This window comes from Pieris rapae, chromosome 12 (assembly GCF_905147795.1).
Source record: "Pieris rapae chromosome 12, ilPieRapa1.1, whole genome shotgun sequence".
Taxonomy (NCBI): domain Eukaryota; kingdom Metazoa; phylum Arthropoda; class Insecta; order Lepidoptera; family Pieridae; genus Pieris; species Pieris rapae.
This window is the reverse complement of record NC_059520.1, coordinates 2,780,564-2,796,980: the sequence shown is the minus strand read 5'-3', so window position 1 is coordinate 2,796,980 and position 16,417 is coordinate 2,780,564. Positions and strand designations below refer to the sequence as shown.

Here is a 16,417-nt window from a genome sequence, read left to right as displayed (position 1 = left end):
ACTGTAGAGATATAGATACAGAAATTATGTAACTAAATTATAAGTGTTCCAATTACATAGAGCTTCCCTAGACCCCGTTCTATAAACAATTATTTTTATATGTTCATGTTTCTTTGTATTTCGAATGTTCTATTAGAGAAGTTTTTACATGTAATTTGAAGATTTAACATATCTTCGTCAATGTACATGCTAACGCGATTTTTTTTAAAGTATTTGCCAAATTTGTTTAAATTTATTTTGTATATAATTAAATTGTTTAAAGATCAAGTTTATTTTATCAGAACTCTTTTCTGTGTGTTTTATAGAGTTCTACATAAGTTCTTATATAAAATGCTATTCGAAAAATCTCTCTGTATTTGCAATATCTTGTCAAGAATAATTTAATTTCAATAAAAATAGTACAAAATTCAAATATTTATACTAGAGTAATTAGGAAATTGGATTTGATATCAATAAATTTTATTATTTCAAAATAACGTCGCATGTAAATATCCACAAGTTATTTTTCAAAGTTACAGTTACAGTTAGATGCAGTTGAAATAGAAGAAATTTTCAATTGACATCAATATTTCGTTCGCGGTAATGTACGAAATAAATTTATAATCTGAAATTTGGTTTTATTTCTCGTCAACTTCCTAAATAACTAAAAACTATAAAATTTTAGGATATCAAATGGTGGGTTTTAGAATATAATGGTCAGATGGCACCACCATGGTCACGGCTTCAGATATCTGCTTCGTGCTCTTCTGATAGCAATATTTCTATACTTATTATTATTACTTATACTTTCTATAATCATATTGATTGCCCTAACCTTAACTCTAAATTTAGATTTCGTGTACACTCTAGTATACACATCATCTCATATGTCCCGTCTTTAAGAAGAACGCGCTCAGACCAAAACTTACCGATATCTAAATTGAGCATTCTGATAAACGAGCTAGGCTCTCCACAGGTCCCTCCGTCTTTGAAATAAATTTTCCTTTAGTTATGTATTTTTTATATTTGCTCATAAGTTTGTGTCATATTAAAACTTGTATTTTATTTTACCTAAGCGCCAATGTATGAGTGTGTGGATCGCTGGCAAACTTAAATAAAGAAACGTTGTTTAGGATGTTGCACCACTGCTTTTCTTCTTGGTAATTAAACTTCCAATGTCACAGATATCGTTTATTTTATTTGTAAGCAATAAAAAGTAATCGTGTGACACAAACAAAGGTACTTAAAATATGAAAACACAAACCTCAGAGACACAGTGTTTATGAAAAAACTAAATCAGAACGAGCCACGACAAATCAACGCGCCCTTGTTCTTAACGCACATAAAGGCACTTTCAATTTAGGCAATTGAATGAAACAAGGAACTCATCGGCTCATAGGTACACGATTAAATCAAAAAATGCACAACCATACGAAGCTTGTAAAAACAAACAGGAAAACAGGTGCAAATTACGTTTAATATGAACAAACTTCAACGCAATATTCAATGTCGGTAACGCGTCGCGCTGTCGTGACTAATTAATATAATTTCCATATAGGATATTTCAAATGAATTCTAAAAAAAAGGCCTAATCGTGGTACATAACATGAGTTACTTCCATATTTTACATCAGTAAGTCTTTCTAAATATTCATTCATTTTCCTACTTTATTAAACATTATTGAAGTATGAAGTTCAATCGCAATTAATCAGCTCGTCATTTCACATTTCATATTTGTTTATTTACTTTATTAATTATATTTTCTTAGTATAACAATATCTATAAATTGGTTGTATAAGTTCGTAATTATTAAATTCGAATATTTTAACATATGTATATTAATAAACAGGTTTTATTTCCATAATCACAAAACAATATTAACCAATACGTAAAATTTAAAGTATAAATGCAGAATTCACATACATAATGTGGTTAATTAATAAATAATTGATATCTACATAGTATCCATGTACAAGTCATTTCAAAAGTAGGTATATACCTATACTGTAAATTATTTTAGATTAAATGTTATTTTAAAGCCATAATAACAAAGATGAGGTGACGCGGTGATATGTAGTAATGTATATGTATATTGTAAGTTATGTCACCAGAGTTATTATAAACGTATTATAATTTTGTGCGCGACATGTTTAAATATTACTTCTGAATTAACTATTTTAGTTTAAATAATTAGATCATTAATGTTTATCGTTAAATAACACAAATAAGAAACACTCACGTACAACAATATTGTAATTATAAAGAATAGTTGATGTCTACCAAAACTGGGTTATTATGGTTTTAAAATATCAATGTTATATTTTTCTAAATAACGAAATAACATTAGTGCTATGTCATACTTTAGTAAACAAATTAAACTTAAAGTGTGACTTTTACACCTAGCCTATGATAGAACTTTTGAATTTGATCACGAAGAGAAATTATTCTTATCAAAACTACCTAACGTATTTTCCATAGGTTAAGTGCATTTCGAACTATAGTGAGATTCATTGCCAATGTGAAATTAAACACAAGATTACATCTAACTACTCCCACGATATATATTTATTTATATTCAATAGTTATAACGTTAACAGTAGTACGAAGCGCAGGATGAGAGAATCTAGTTTGGCACAGGTCTCAATATCACTATATACTATAAATATTTAAATTTCTCGTGTTCTCTATCGCATAATTGTGTATACATAAATCGATATATACTCTAACTGAACAACGAATTAAACTAGAAATAATTTCATTATTCATTTATCTAATTGCACCTCCACAGTTTGGTTAGTATTGAAAATTCCACTGTGCCAAGAAAAGGTACGCGTATTATACTATGATTATCTTAATAGCAAAGGAAAATGTGACTAATTATGAATTACAAATGTCGTATTACAGTCTTGACCAGGGATTGTACGTGTTTAGCTCGTACAAAATTATTAAAAACAAAACGTATTTTTGTATCCATTAAATTTATGAAGTGAAACTTCTTTAGGCGCATGTGGGTAAATTTTTTACTATTAAATGCAAAAATAATATTAGCGTCACGAAGATGTGCAGCGTTTTTGCCAAAGAAAAGGGAAGGAGCGATTCAGACCGATCGAGAGAGAGTGAGAAGGGTGAATAAATGTCAAAATAAAGAAATCTAACATTTTAGATTTGTATAAATATGAATAAAGAAGTTTCACTTCTGACATGTGTACGCACGCAATTTCTTTATTTTAACAATGTTATTTTTTGTCTAACGAGTTGTCATGGTGTTTTTGCTAATTTCGCTACATTAACTGAACGACTATTGAGATCTCATTTATACCTTATATCCACCACTAATTTAAATTCTGCTGTACCGATTTTAAAGTCGTGGTTCAGATATGGTTAAAAATATTGGACTTACGGCAGTATTTACATTGCGTTCATACGATTATGAAATAATCCTTAAGCCCAGGTTTTAGTTAAGATAATTCATCAAAAGTTAAATAATTCATATTATTAATTAAACTAAAAAAATTGGATCCTGAGGCCTTGCGATATGAATGTTAACATTTATTAAGGTGAAAATATACTTGTCGTTCAGCTCTTGAGCCAAAGTATTTCCGATAAAATGCTTAATACATAACTTTGATCATACCTATTTTAAGTGATAACTTTTATGTTATATCATAAAAACCTATTATAGGGAGATGCTAATAATTGTGACAGAAATATACATAATGAACGAGATTCATCCATTTTCAGTTATGCAATTATTTAGGTACTATTTTTAATAAGTAGGCTTATAATTGTAGGTGATCTGAAGGTTCCACGTTTACAGGATCTCCTGCATACAACCACATTTAGGCGAGGAAACTGGGTAAGTCAGCGTTCGCCAGGAAATACAGTATCTATTATATTAGTCAACTCCTGAATAATCTTCCTTCTTAAATAACCGAGTTAACCCAAAAATTATTGAATAGGTTACGCATGGGGTCTATAAAAGAAACGGTACCTATATTTATTTATGAATTAGACAATCTTGAATGCGCTTTAATGTCTGTGGTCCGGCGCCAGCGACTTGCGACTGGCGGAGAGGTGAGGGGCGCGGGGCGCAGGGCGCTGCGAGCGGGGCAGGGTGGTGGGGGCGGGGGCCTCCGACACCTCGCGCGGTTTCCACACTGGAGACCCTACAACACACCAAACACCGAACTCTTTTATCATTGAGTTCACACGACCGACAATTTAGAATATATATCCAGGGTAATGCGGAGCCGCGAAAAGAGTTGAATGTTTGATGAATGTTGTTAACGCTGTGCTGGCGTACATTTGAAAAATCGTTTCGTAATTGAGTCTGAGGTCTATGAAATTGACAGATAGACGCTATGGACACATATAACTGTCAAATGTTTGTGGTAGGTGACATTTATAAAGCGTACTCAGTGTAGCACAGATTATGCCAGACATAAGTGAGTTTTTACTCTGTGTAATTCAATTTATAGTCCTCTTTAGTCTGAGCGAAGTACTTGCATAGCTTTATAAATGTCAGCTTGCTGTTTGACCTAAAGTTTAACGCAGATTTATTTAATCAGCGTATACTTATGGATTGAAATGTGTACGCAAGCACAGTTTGAATTCCCTAGTCAGACTGCAATCGAATTACAAGTTATACATATATCGTCTGCAGTTAACATCTTTCGCCAAACAAACTTAAACCGACGAATTGACGGGATAAGAAAATTCACTATCAACATTATCATCGAACATTCAAATTTAATATCGAAGAAAAATAAATGCAACCTGTGTAGTAAGAGCAAAAACAAGTGCAGCGTTGCTACTCTGTAATTTCCAGCGATTGCGACGTTTTTATATGCAATTTCGATCTCTTATTAGTGCAAGCTATAATGGTCTATCATTGGAATTTACATGGTACCAACGCAGGCTCAAATAGGGTCATACGAATGTGCAATCGTTAAGAGGAAACATATATTCGTGCATTTGCTATTCTTATATTAGTTCTACTTAATCTACATACTGTTTGGGTAATTGAATTATTATTTACGTATTTAAGTGTATTACGATTATACATAGTCATTAAATAGTTATGATTAATGCATAGATTATATTATGTAATAGTTTAGAGAGAATATGCTTAAGAATTAACAACCAAATATAAAATATCACATTAAAAGTGTAAGGATAAAGATGATAGTAAAAATAAATCTTTTAATTTAATTCTAAATTGAGCACATAATAAAATTATATAAATGATTTAATGTTTTAAGAAATGGAAGACTTAATAAATGGTATAAATGTATTGATTATATTTAAAGATAATAGAAAAAATTTAAGAATATGAATTATGGTTATAATTGAATAATTTTAAGGATACACATCAGTTCGATTCCACAGCCATTTAATTTAACACTTAGCACTTGGTACTAGGATTAAAGTTTGAATATTATGATTACGTCATCTATTTAAAATTATTGTTACTACGACAGCCGTACTGAGTCGTTCAAAGCTTTCTGTATTGTAACCGTAGAATGATAACCTCGTATGTCAAAAAAATCATTAAGTTTTTATTCTTAGACAGTCAATTAGCTGGTGAACTGATGACGTAAGGACTTTATGTTATTAATAAATAGGTACCTTTTATCATCCAAAACTATGGACAAAAGCACCTAATAATATTTTAACGAACTTTGACGAAATGAAACATTTTTTTCGTTTATGCTTGGTTCTCTGGACATACGTTATCATTCTACAGCGATGACATCATCACTACTATTGATTTTACAACGCCTTTTGTAGCCTTTTCAGAAAGAGAGGTCGCCCCCTTGTACGGTAGGCTGACGAGCTGGTGTTGGGAAGTTTGGGAAAATAATTCTTTGGGTAGAGGAAGATGGAGCCCATTGGAAGAGGAAATAAGAGGTCCTTGGAAACAAAAAATATAGAAATGTATATTATTTATAATTATTTCTGTATAACATTATTTAAGTGTGTGTATTTTTAATGGAAATCAACGTCTCGTATATTGTATATAATTTAAGAGTATAGAATAAAGATTAAAATCACTGTACTATTTCGTAATTAGCTTGCGAAATGTTTTTTATACAGGGGGGCAAAGGAGCTAATGGAATACCCAAAAAGGGGGAGTCATCGGACCCCATGTACATCTTTTGCGTCTCGTCTAATGCGTTGCCAGCCATTGAGGAACTATACTCTTTCTTTAAACAATTGAAGATCGCAGAAGGATCAGGAAAGATCCCGACCGAAAGTCGATTCCACAATTGAAAAGTTCACAAAAGATTTAGATTAAAGAGAAGATTATCTTGTAAAGCTTGGATTTCCAGCGTTCAAGTTATGTGACGTGATCATTAGTTGATTTCGATATTTACTATAGGAGATAATGAACGACTCTGTATACGGCTGTTCTTATTGTAAGTGCAATTTGCTACACTAAGCATGGTTTCAATATATTCAATAGGTTAAAATGTTACGTATACATACTTTGAACTTAGCATTCTGGTAACAATATTGGTGTTAAAACTACGCTACTTCTACGTTTATTGGTGTTTCGATTATAATATGTAAGTCAAATTTAATACGATAACTTAGCACGTCTCTAGTCAATTCCATTTACCAGTCGATACAGCAAATCGTCATTTACTTTCCATAATACAGAACAACGACACCGCATATAATTTGGATATTTTTTCATAATCTTATAATATACCTTTCTAATCAGTTCGAAACCGTTAATACGAATGGTTTATTTTATTTGTCAATGTTGCTATATATATAAATTAACGACTATTCAAGGGTCGATAATAATACAGACTTCATATAGGCATCATATTAAAACGACAATCGCTGCTGACACTAACAACATCAGACATTAATATGTCAGCTGAGCTTCAGTCATTATTAATAAATAATGACTGATGTTAGTACTGCATATTATGAAATAGTGGTTAATTTATAGATCTTGTAAGATTAAAAAATAAAATAAACCCTATAACGGTTTTGAATTAATTTGACGTTGATCTTATTAAAATATAATGACAATGACAGCGGATTTGAGAGCAGCGCCATTACTCTCATGTATTAGTATTTTTTTTGCCGCATTTTAGTCTTGTTAATAGGTCAAGTAAAAGTCAAAAAATATTCAAAAAAATTCTGCAATTGAAAATATTAAATGACATCGGCAAAATAAATAATAAATTATATACGGTTTCGCTGGTACTAGTTTAAACGTGAATCTGATCGAAATCGCTCTTAGCGCATTGTCGTGATGAAGGGCAATATCCTCGCTCGTGCGCAACGTCGTCCAGAGTCTCCACACTGCTGCGGTCCGATGACGTCAGAATGGACTGGGGCGCCGTTGATTTCTTACGAGTTTTTGGGTACTTGCCCCTCCCCTTATGCTAAGAGGTCTTACTCTGCTTCTTCCCCGATAAATAACACTCGACACAAGTGGGACGCTCAATTGCTTTAGCGATGGATTCAGTGGACTTGGACACGACGATCCCCATCTTTATTGCCTTATCTTCCACTTTCGCCAATTGCGAGTAGTGGGTCATCCTGTCTAAGGAGTTGGTTCCGAGGCGGGCCAGTTTCTCGCCGCTGGATTTAGAAGAGCGCCGACTGACGTTTGGCGATTTGCATGGAGACCTGTCGAAGCTGGCCTGAGGTGTCCGCATGATACCCTTTTTAGGTGCTGGTTTCGGTGATTTCGCTCTATCTATGCTGTTTTCACGGGATTTCATGATGCTTCCGCGAGGAGACTTGGAGCCGTCGAAGCTCTGTTGCGGTGAGCGGGATTTGTCGATTGTGGGGGACTTCGACTGGTCGAAGCTACCGCGAGGGGAACGGTGGAGGGATTTGGACTGCTTAAGGTTGGACTTGTTGGGAGACTTGCAAATAATGACTTTGGTGACCTTGTCTCTATCGGGGGAGCGGTCGCATCTACTGGGAGATCTCTCTCTGTGAATGTTGTTGCCGCTGCCAGAGCGGATGACTTTAATCTTCTTCTCGGATCCTGAGGGTTTCTTTTCGGGAGAAGATTTTAAAGATTGTGACTCTTGCTTACCTAGCTCTTTGACCATAGTGGGTTGATATTGGGTGGGTTGATGTGACGATTGGATGAGGCGGGCTTGGCTGCCAGTGCTTCCAGCGCTTAGGGTGGATGTTGTGCTGGAAAATAAATAATAATTCATAATGTCTGAAAGTTTGAGTTAACAAATAGTTTATAATGATGCAAAATGCTACATGAATTTGCCAATTGCGAAATGAATTTAATTTTATACACTAAACTAAGACGAACTTGAAAAACAAGCAAATTTTAAATGAAAAGTCATGCACATGTTAAAAACTATTCTAAAATAAGGCATCTAATTACTACTGTAAGCTAAACAGAATAAGCGTCATACTGCGTTTAATTAAAAAAATACTTTGTATGATGATCCATATTGTTCTATTTAGCTTAAATCTAGTCTAATGAGCGTACATATGTATGAGTAAAGAGCGAACCTACTGAAATTTAGCGGCAACTGAAAACAAATGTGAGTCCAATCGATGTAGGCGAGTATCACTACCAACGCACTGACAGACAAAAATAAAACATCTGCATAAATCGCTCTTCTAGTCACTGATTTTCTGTCAATGTTAGACAGTATATGTATAAAATTTTGTGTATATACATAAAAATGTAAGTTTTATTGCACTTCATTTATTAGTCAGTACAACAGTATTTTGTCTCTTTCTGCCTAATTGTACTTACGCTGTGAAGAAAAGAGACGTTATTTTAGAAAAATAGTGTTTTAAGCATGAATAGGTTGTAAATGCTGTGACTAGAGAATTTAACACTGAATCAAGCCAATTTTAACACACAACACACTAAACGCATTCTCTCAGTTATATTATTATATTTACTCTGTATGGCGTTTAGATTGAAGAAAATTTTGTATAATGTAGCTTGAAAGTTTTCTAAAGAAATAAATAAGTACGACGGAACGTTGGATCTGATTTGTGTTTAAATTAATTTCTAGGTATTTACTATGATATTAATTTATTTTAATGAACATATCAATTGACCTATTGTCTATACCTAACTATAGACCTAACTGTCAGTGCGCACGTAGCCTCATATGACCCATACATGTGTACCTGAGCGTGAGGTGGTTGGGAGTGCGTCCTAACCCTCTCTTGGCGGGTGGTGCTGGGGGTTCATCTTCGCCTTCGGACTTAGACCCGCCCTCGGACTTCTCCGTGTCTGTGGGCGGCGGAGGCGGCGGAGTGCGCTTTATGCTCTCACACGCTTTAATATTATAAATTGTATAACAATAATTAATACATGTTTAGTTTTATACTATCCGGGAAATTATCTTAAGAAAACGACGCTGTAAAGTCATATTCACAATTCTATATATTAGTGATTTTCTATATAATTAAAAATCGCGATATCAGAACAAAATAATACATTATACATCAATATTTCATTTTAAACTGTAAGTAACTGTTCACCTACCACACGACGCAAATGGTTCTTAAAAGCCTTAACAAATATTTCGAAGCAGCCACCAAAATGAGGACTTCGAGGAGGATTGAACTTCCACTGTATACGATTATTTGCAAGCTCAGTGGCAAATGTATCATGGAATTCAATCGAGTTTGTAAGTGTAAATATATCTGATAATGCATTTTTTGCTCCAACAAAATTCTTTGCATTATCTGAATAAAGAACAGAAATAGCGCCACGACGCGCAATAAATCGCTTGAATGCAGAAAGAAATGAACTGGTACTAAGGTCTGTAGTAAGCTCAACGTGTACAGCTCGAACCACCATACAAACAAAAATGCAAAGATAAGCCTTCATAGAGCGGACTCCACGTTTTCGATAAGGAATTATTGAAATAGGACCAGCATAGTCTACAGCGGTATGGACGAAAGCTTTAGATTCGTTTACACGATAGTCTGGTAAGTCACCCATGAGCGGTATAATAGGATGAGGATTTGCTTTAAAACAAAAGTTACATTTATGTATAACTGATCGCACTATGCTGCGGCACGATAGTATCCAATAACGTTGTCGGAGAATCGCCATTAAAGTGACTGGACCAGCGTGACAGTTATGACGATGATAATAGGAAATAATTAACTCAAGTATCCTGTCCTTTCGCGGTAACAAAATAGGATGCTGCTGATCATACTGTAGATTGGCATTTTTTAATCTACCACCAACCCTTATCAACCCATCAGCATCTAGAAAGGGACATAATCTTTGAATAGAACGCGAGCAGCGGCCACTAGTTTTAAGGCTATGGATGACATCATAGAAATATACCTTTTGTAAAACCTTAAATATCTGTATTTCAGCAAAACTAATATCGTCAGCAGAGATATTAGTAGATCTAGGAAGTCTTTTTAGAAAACGGTATATCCATACCACTGTACGGAGAAACAATAACCAAGAAGAAACTCGATGAGACAGTTCTAAAATTGGGTTTGGATCACTCCACACTGTAGCAGGAATAGAGACTATTTTTCTTTTTTCTTCTATATCAACAGCTGTTTCAGAGTTTAGAGACGTAATTGGGCACTCAGATGATTCCAGTTCTAACCATTTTGGGCCAGTAAACCAAGTAGAATTATTTACAAATGCAGTGGGTGATAAGCCACGAGATAGACAATTACTAGGATTTTGATCACCCGCAACATGGTGAAATTTTTCATTTTTAATTAAATTTTCTAAATGCGGTTGTACTATAGAACATAGCGAAATAGCGGTATAACTGTTACATTTATTGGTGCAATCAGAACCCAATAAGGGGACGTTACCAATGATAATGTACCCGAATATTGTGTCGAAAGCGGTAGGTGTGCCAGGTGCGCCAGTAACACGACCCGACAACATTATATCGGCGTAATGCGGTGCACCAATAAGTATCTCTATCTCTGACGGATAAAAATAATTTTCATCCGCCAAAGTAATATTGTTTAAATGTTTCAGCGAAGACTTTTTAATTTGTGCCACCGGTAAACAGTCTGTTATTTTGTCTATAATAAAGGCATTTAAAGGTATAGAATTATTATTAATCCGAGAAGAAAGAACGGTAGAAACTTCTCCTATTATCGGATTTGAAGCGGAACCTATACCTTTTACAAACTTATTCGAAAATTTAGTAACCTTTAAATTTAATCTTTTGCAACATTTCATGGTTATAAAAGTGCTTTGAGACGCACAATCAATTAAAACACGAACTGTATGTGGTTTACCATTTAAATCATATATATATACTTGCGCCGTACCTAATAAACATGTATTATTACTTTCGGAAATAGCCGGCCGAATATTACAAAGTGAAATATTTGAGTTATTAATCGGCTGATTGTCGCTGCGTGGAGGTAAATTAGGTGTATTATTAGCGGGAGGCCCAGCAAGCGGCGCAGTTGCATTGCTCATGCAATTCAAGTTATTAGCGTGCATGTTTTCTTGAGAAACAGTCGCATTACGACACAGCGTAGAATGATGTCTCATGCGGCAATTACGACAATTCCATGCAGACTTACACTTATTTAACATATGCGATAAACTTAAACAGTTAAAACACCCTTTATTGTTTTTGATAAAAGTGTATTTATCATCTATAGACAATTCGTTAAATGAATTACATTTATATAAATTAAAATGATCGATGCGTTTACAAAATGAACAATTAGACCGCTTCTCTGTAAGCGACACAAACGCACGCGAAGAAACCGGTTTGTTATCGAATGTGCGAGTAGTATCCAAATGCTGAGCTATTCTATTATGCTCGCGTACGAATGCAATTAAATCTTTATAACTAGGTATTGTAGGGTTGTTAATATTATGTAATTCGAAGGAACGAACTGTACTAGAATCTAATTTCTTCAATGATAAATATAGTAATATAAAATCAGCTAAATTTTCTAATTGTAATGATTCTAAACTTGATATTGCGGTGCAGTAATTGTCAAGAAACAATTGTAAATTTTTATGTGAAGCGGTGGTAAGCGGTTTGAAGTCTAGAATCTTTTGCATATAAGCTGAACCCAAACTTCGTTTGTCATGGTATTTGTTTATAAGCGTTTGCCAAATTAAAGCATAATTTTCAGCATTTGGAATTATACCTGCACAAACAGAGAGGGCCGAATCAGATAATTTACTTATTAAATATTGAATTCGTTCGTGATCTGAAAGATCAGGATTTTCATGAATGGTACGTTTAAAGGATTCGTAAAATAACGGCCACTTAATGACATCACCGTTGAAAATCATTAATTCCAACTTTGGTAAGTGAAACGATTTGCGTTGGTGTTGGTTTGCATCAGATAAATCATTCCTACCTACAACAAATTTATTAAATTTCTCAAAAATGAATTTACAGTGACAATACATGTCTTCAAATGAATTTATGCAATTAAAATTGACAGTGTATAAGGGATTAATAGTTAATTCGATAACATTTATTTTACTCACTGTTTCACAAAACGAATCCCGAATATTATCAATTGATATCATACCCGATAAAAAAGAATTTATGTCAGCCTCCTGCGAGGTTTTCTTTGACCTATCGTACAAGTCTTGTACACGTGAAAATAAATTGTCTCGTTTTGCAATTAAAACGGCTCGATCAATTTCAAGCGAACTGTTAGCGCCTTGTTTCTCAGAAGCCGCTTTACGAGTCTCCATAATGACAAAGATATATATATATATATATTAAATTAAATTAAATCAAATCAAATCGCGATTTGTAACAAACTAAAATAGTATATCGCGGCTCGAAAAGGACCAAACAATGTAATGGCGGAGACCAAGAAAAGGTGGAATTTGTAGAGTAGTTTTAGCCGAAACTGCAACGGGAATTTATAAAAGGCCTGTTGTGCGTTTATGCCCATTACCGAACCAATAAAACTGCCTACAAAACCGCTCACAAAACAACTTACAAAACCGCTTTAAAACCGCTAATAAAACCGCTTACAAAACAACTTACAAAACCGCTTACAAAACAATTTACAAAACCGCTTTAAAACCGCTCGATCAACCGCTTAATACACCGCTCTCCAAACTGCTTTACGAATCTGTTACAACCCGCTTTACAAAATCGCTTTACAAACCGCTAAACAAACTCATATAGTTCTATGATCTTTTTTACCAATCGCGAATATCAATTTTCTTTTCTCATTGTTATAACTATTATTTTTTTGTCTTTTTATTATCATTTCTCTTCATAAAAAACCTAAAGGTTTTTTAGGCCGGGGGCAATGTTCACGCCATCCAATCACCTTAGTCCTCTCTGTCCTCATTTTCTGTCCCAACCGCACCCGTTCCTTAAACACCACTCTCTCTCTCTCTCTCAATATTAAAGAGTGGAAGGAGGGGACTAGGAGACTTGCGCCCGCGCCTCAGAGAGAAGCCACTACCGCCGTCGCGAGGTCACGCTTGCTCACTTCTATTACTGTGTTTCCGCTACCGCAGAGTACTGAGTACTAATTACCGCTTAATATTCTATACGTGGTCTTCTCCCACGGAGACAAGTGAAGTGCCTGAGGACTAAAGGTGAGTGGTGTTTCCCATATTTCTTCTTTTTACGCCGCATTCCACTTGCCCCTCGGCCCACCTTTTCTTGGTCTCCGCCATTACATTGTTTGGTCTTTTTCGAGCCGCGATATACTATTTTAGTTTGTTACAAATCGCGATTTGATTTGATTTGATTTAATTTAATATATATATATATCTTTGTCATTATGGAGACTCGTAAAGCGGCTTCTGAGAAACAAGGCGCTAACAGTTCGCTTGAAATTGATCGAGCCGTTTTAATTGCAAAACGAGACAATTTATTTTCACGTGTACAAGACTTGTACGATAGGTCAAAGAAAACCTCGCAGGAGGCTGACATAAATTCTTTTTTATCGGGTATGATATCAATTGATAATATTCGGGATTCGTTTTGTGAAACAGTGAGTAAAATAAATGTTATCGAATTAACTATTAATCCCTTATACACTGTCAATTTTAATTGCATGAATTCATTTGAAGACATGTATTGTCACTGTAAATTCATTTTTGAGAAATTTAATAAATTTGTTGTAGGTAGGAATGATTTATCTGATGCAAACCAACACCAACGCAAATCGTTTCACTTACCAAAGTTGGAATTAATGATTTTCAACGGTGATGTCATTAAGTGGCCGTTATTTTACGAATCCTTTAAACGTACCATTCATGAAAATCCTGATCTTTCAGATCACGAACGAATTCAATATTTAATAAGTAAATTATCTGATTCGGCCCTCTCTGTTTGTGCAGGTATAATTCCAAATGCTGAAAATTATGCTTTAATTTGGCAAACGCTTATAAACAAATACCATGACAAACGAAGTTTGGGTTCAGCTTATATGCAAAAGATTCTAGACTTCAAACCGCTTACCACCGCTTCACATAAAAATTTACAATTGTTTCTTGACAATTACTGCACCGCAATATCAAGTTTAGAATCATTACAATTAGAAAATTTAGCTGATTTTATATTACTATATTTATCATTGAAGAAATTAGATTCTAGTACAGTTCGTTCCTTCGAATTACATAATATTAACAACCCTACAATACCTAGTTATAAAGATTTAATTGCATTCGTACGCGAGCATAATAGAATAGCTCAGCATTTGGATACTACTCGCACATTCGATAACAAACCGGTTTCTTCGCGTGCGTTTGTGTCGCTTACAGAGAAGCGGTCTAATTGTTCATTTTGTAAACGCATCGATCATTTTAATTTATATAAATGTAATTCATTTAACGAATTGTCTATAGATGATAAATACACTTTTATCAAAAACAATAAAGGGTGTTTTAACTGTTTAAGTTTATCGCATATGTTAAATAAGTGTAAGTCTGCATGGAATTGTCGTAATTGCCGCATGAGACATCATTCTACGCTGTGTCGTAATGCGACTAATAACTTGAATCGCATGAGCAATGCAACTGCACAGGTTGCTGGGCCTCCCGCTAATAATACACCTAATTTACCTCCACGCAGCGACAATCAGCCGATTAATAACTCAAATATTTCACTTTGTAATATTCGGCCGGCTATTTCCGAAAGTAATAATACATGTTTATTAGGTACGGCGCAAGTATATATATATGATTTAAATGGTAAACCACATACAGTTCGTGTTTTAATTGATTGTGCGTCTCAAAGCACTTTTATAACCATGAAATGTTGCAAAAGATTAAATTTAAAGGTTACTAAATTTTCGAATAAGTTTGTAAAAGGTATAGGTTCCGCTTCAAATCCGATAATAGGAGAAGTTTCTACTGTTCTTTCTTCTCGGATTAATAATAATTCTATACCTTTAAATGCCTTTATTATAGACAAAATAACAGACTGTTTACCGGTGGGACAAATTAAAAAGTCTTCGCTGAAACATTTAAACAATATTACTTTGGCGGATGAAAATTATTTTTATCCGTCAGAGATAGAGATACTTATTGGTGCACCGCATTACGCCGATATAATGTTGTCGGGTCGTGTTACTGGCGCACCTGGCACTCCTACCGCTTTCGAAACAATATTCGGGTATATTATCATCGGTAACGTCCCCTTATTGGGTTCTGATTGCACCAATAACTGTAACAGTTATACCGCTATTTCGCTATGTTCTATAGTACAACCGCAGTTAGAAAATTTAATTAAAAATGAAAAATTTCACCATGTCACGGGTGATCAAAATCCTAGTGATTGTCTATCTCGCGGCTTATCACCCACTGCATTTATAAATAATTCTACTTGGTTCACTGGCCCAAAATGGTTAGAATTGGAATCATCTGAGTGGCCAATTACATCTCTAAACTCTGAAACAGCTGTTGATATAGAAGAAGAAAGAAAAATAGTCTCTATTCCTGCTACAGTGTGGAGTGATCCAAACCCAATTTTAGAACTGTCTCATCGAGTTTCTTCTTGGTTATTGTTTCTCCGTACAGTGGTATGGATATACCGTTTTCTAAAAAGACTTCCTAGATCTACTAATATCTCTGCTGACGATATTAGTTATGCTGAAATACAGATATTTAAGGTTTTACAAAAGGTATATTTCTATGATGTCATCCATAGCCTTAAAACTAGTGGCCGCTGCTCGCGTTCTATTCAAAGATTATGTCCCTTTCTAGATGCTGATGGGTTGATAAGGGTTGGTGGTAGATTAAAAAATGCCAATCTACAGTATGATCAGCAGCATCCTATTTTGTTACCGCGAAAGGACAGGATACTTGAGTTAATTATTTCCTATTATCATCGTCATAACTGTCACGCTGGTCCAGTCACTTTAATGGCGATTCTCCGACAACGTTATTGGATACTATCGTGCCGCAGCATAGTGCGATCAGTTATACATAAATGTAACTTTTGTTTTAAAGCAAATCCTCATCCTA

The 16,417-nt window shown here is 34.5% G+C and overlaps 1 protein-coding gene across 10 annotated transcripts in view; it reads right to left on the bottom strand.

The window, feature by feature from the left end:
* Positions 1-3,184: 3,184 nt before the first annotated feature.
* LOC110994691 overlaps positions 3,185-16,417 on the bottom strand; it is a 98,573-nt gene continuing 85,340 nt past the window's right edge. For 7 of the 10 annotated variants that reach the window (XM_045630544.1, XM_045630547.1, XM_045630549.1 and 4 more), the window contains exons 41-42: positions 9,127-9,277; positions 7,149-8,154 (exon numbers count right to left, since the gene is read on the bottom strand). In XM_045630544.1, coding sequence (XP_045486500.1) covers positions 7,386-8,154; positions 9,127-9,277 — 920 coding nt within the window. In that variant the 3' untranslated portion in view covers positions 7,149-7,385. Of the gene's footprint in view, positions 4,146-7,148; positions 8,155-9,126; positions 9,278-16,417 lie in introns of those variants that run through there. The other 3 variants (XM_045630551.1, XM_045630553.1, XM_045630552.1) reach the window with 2 other exon arrangements.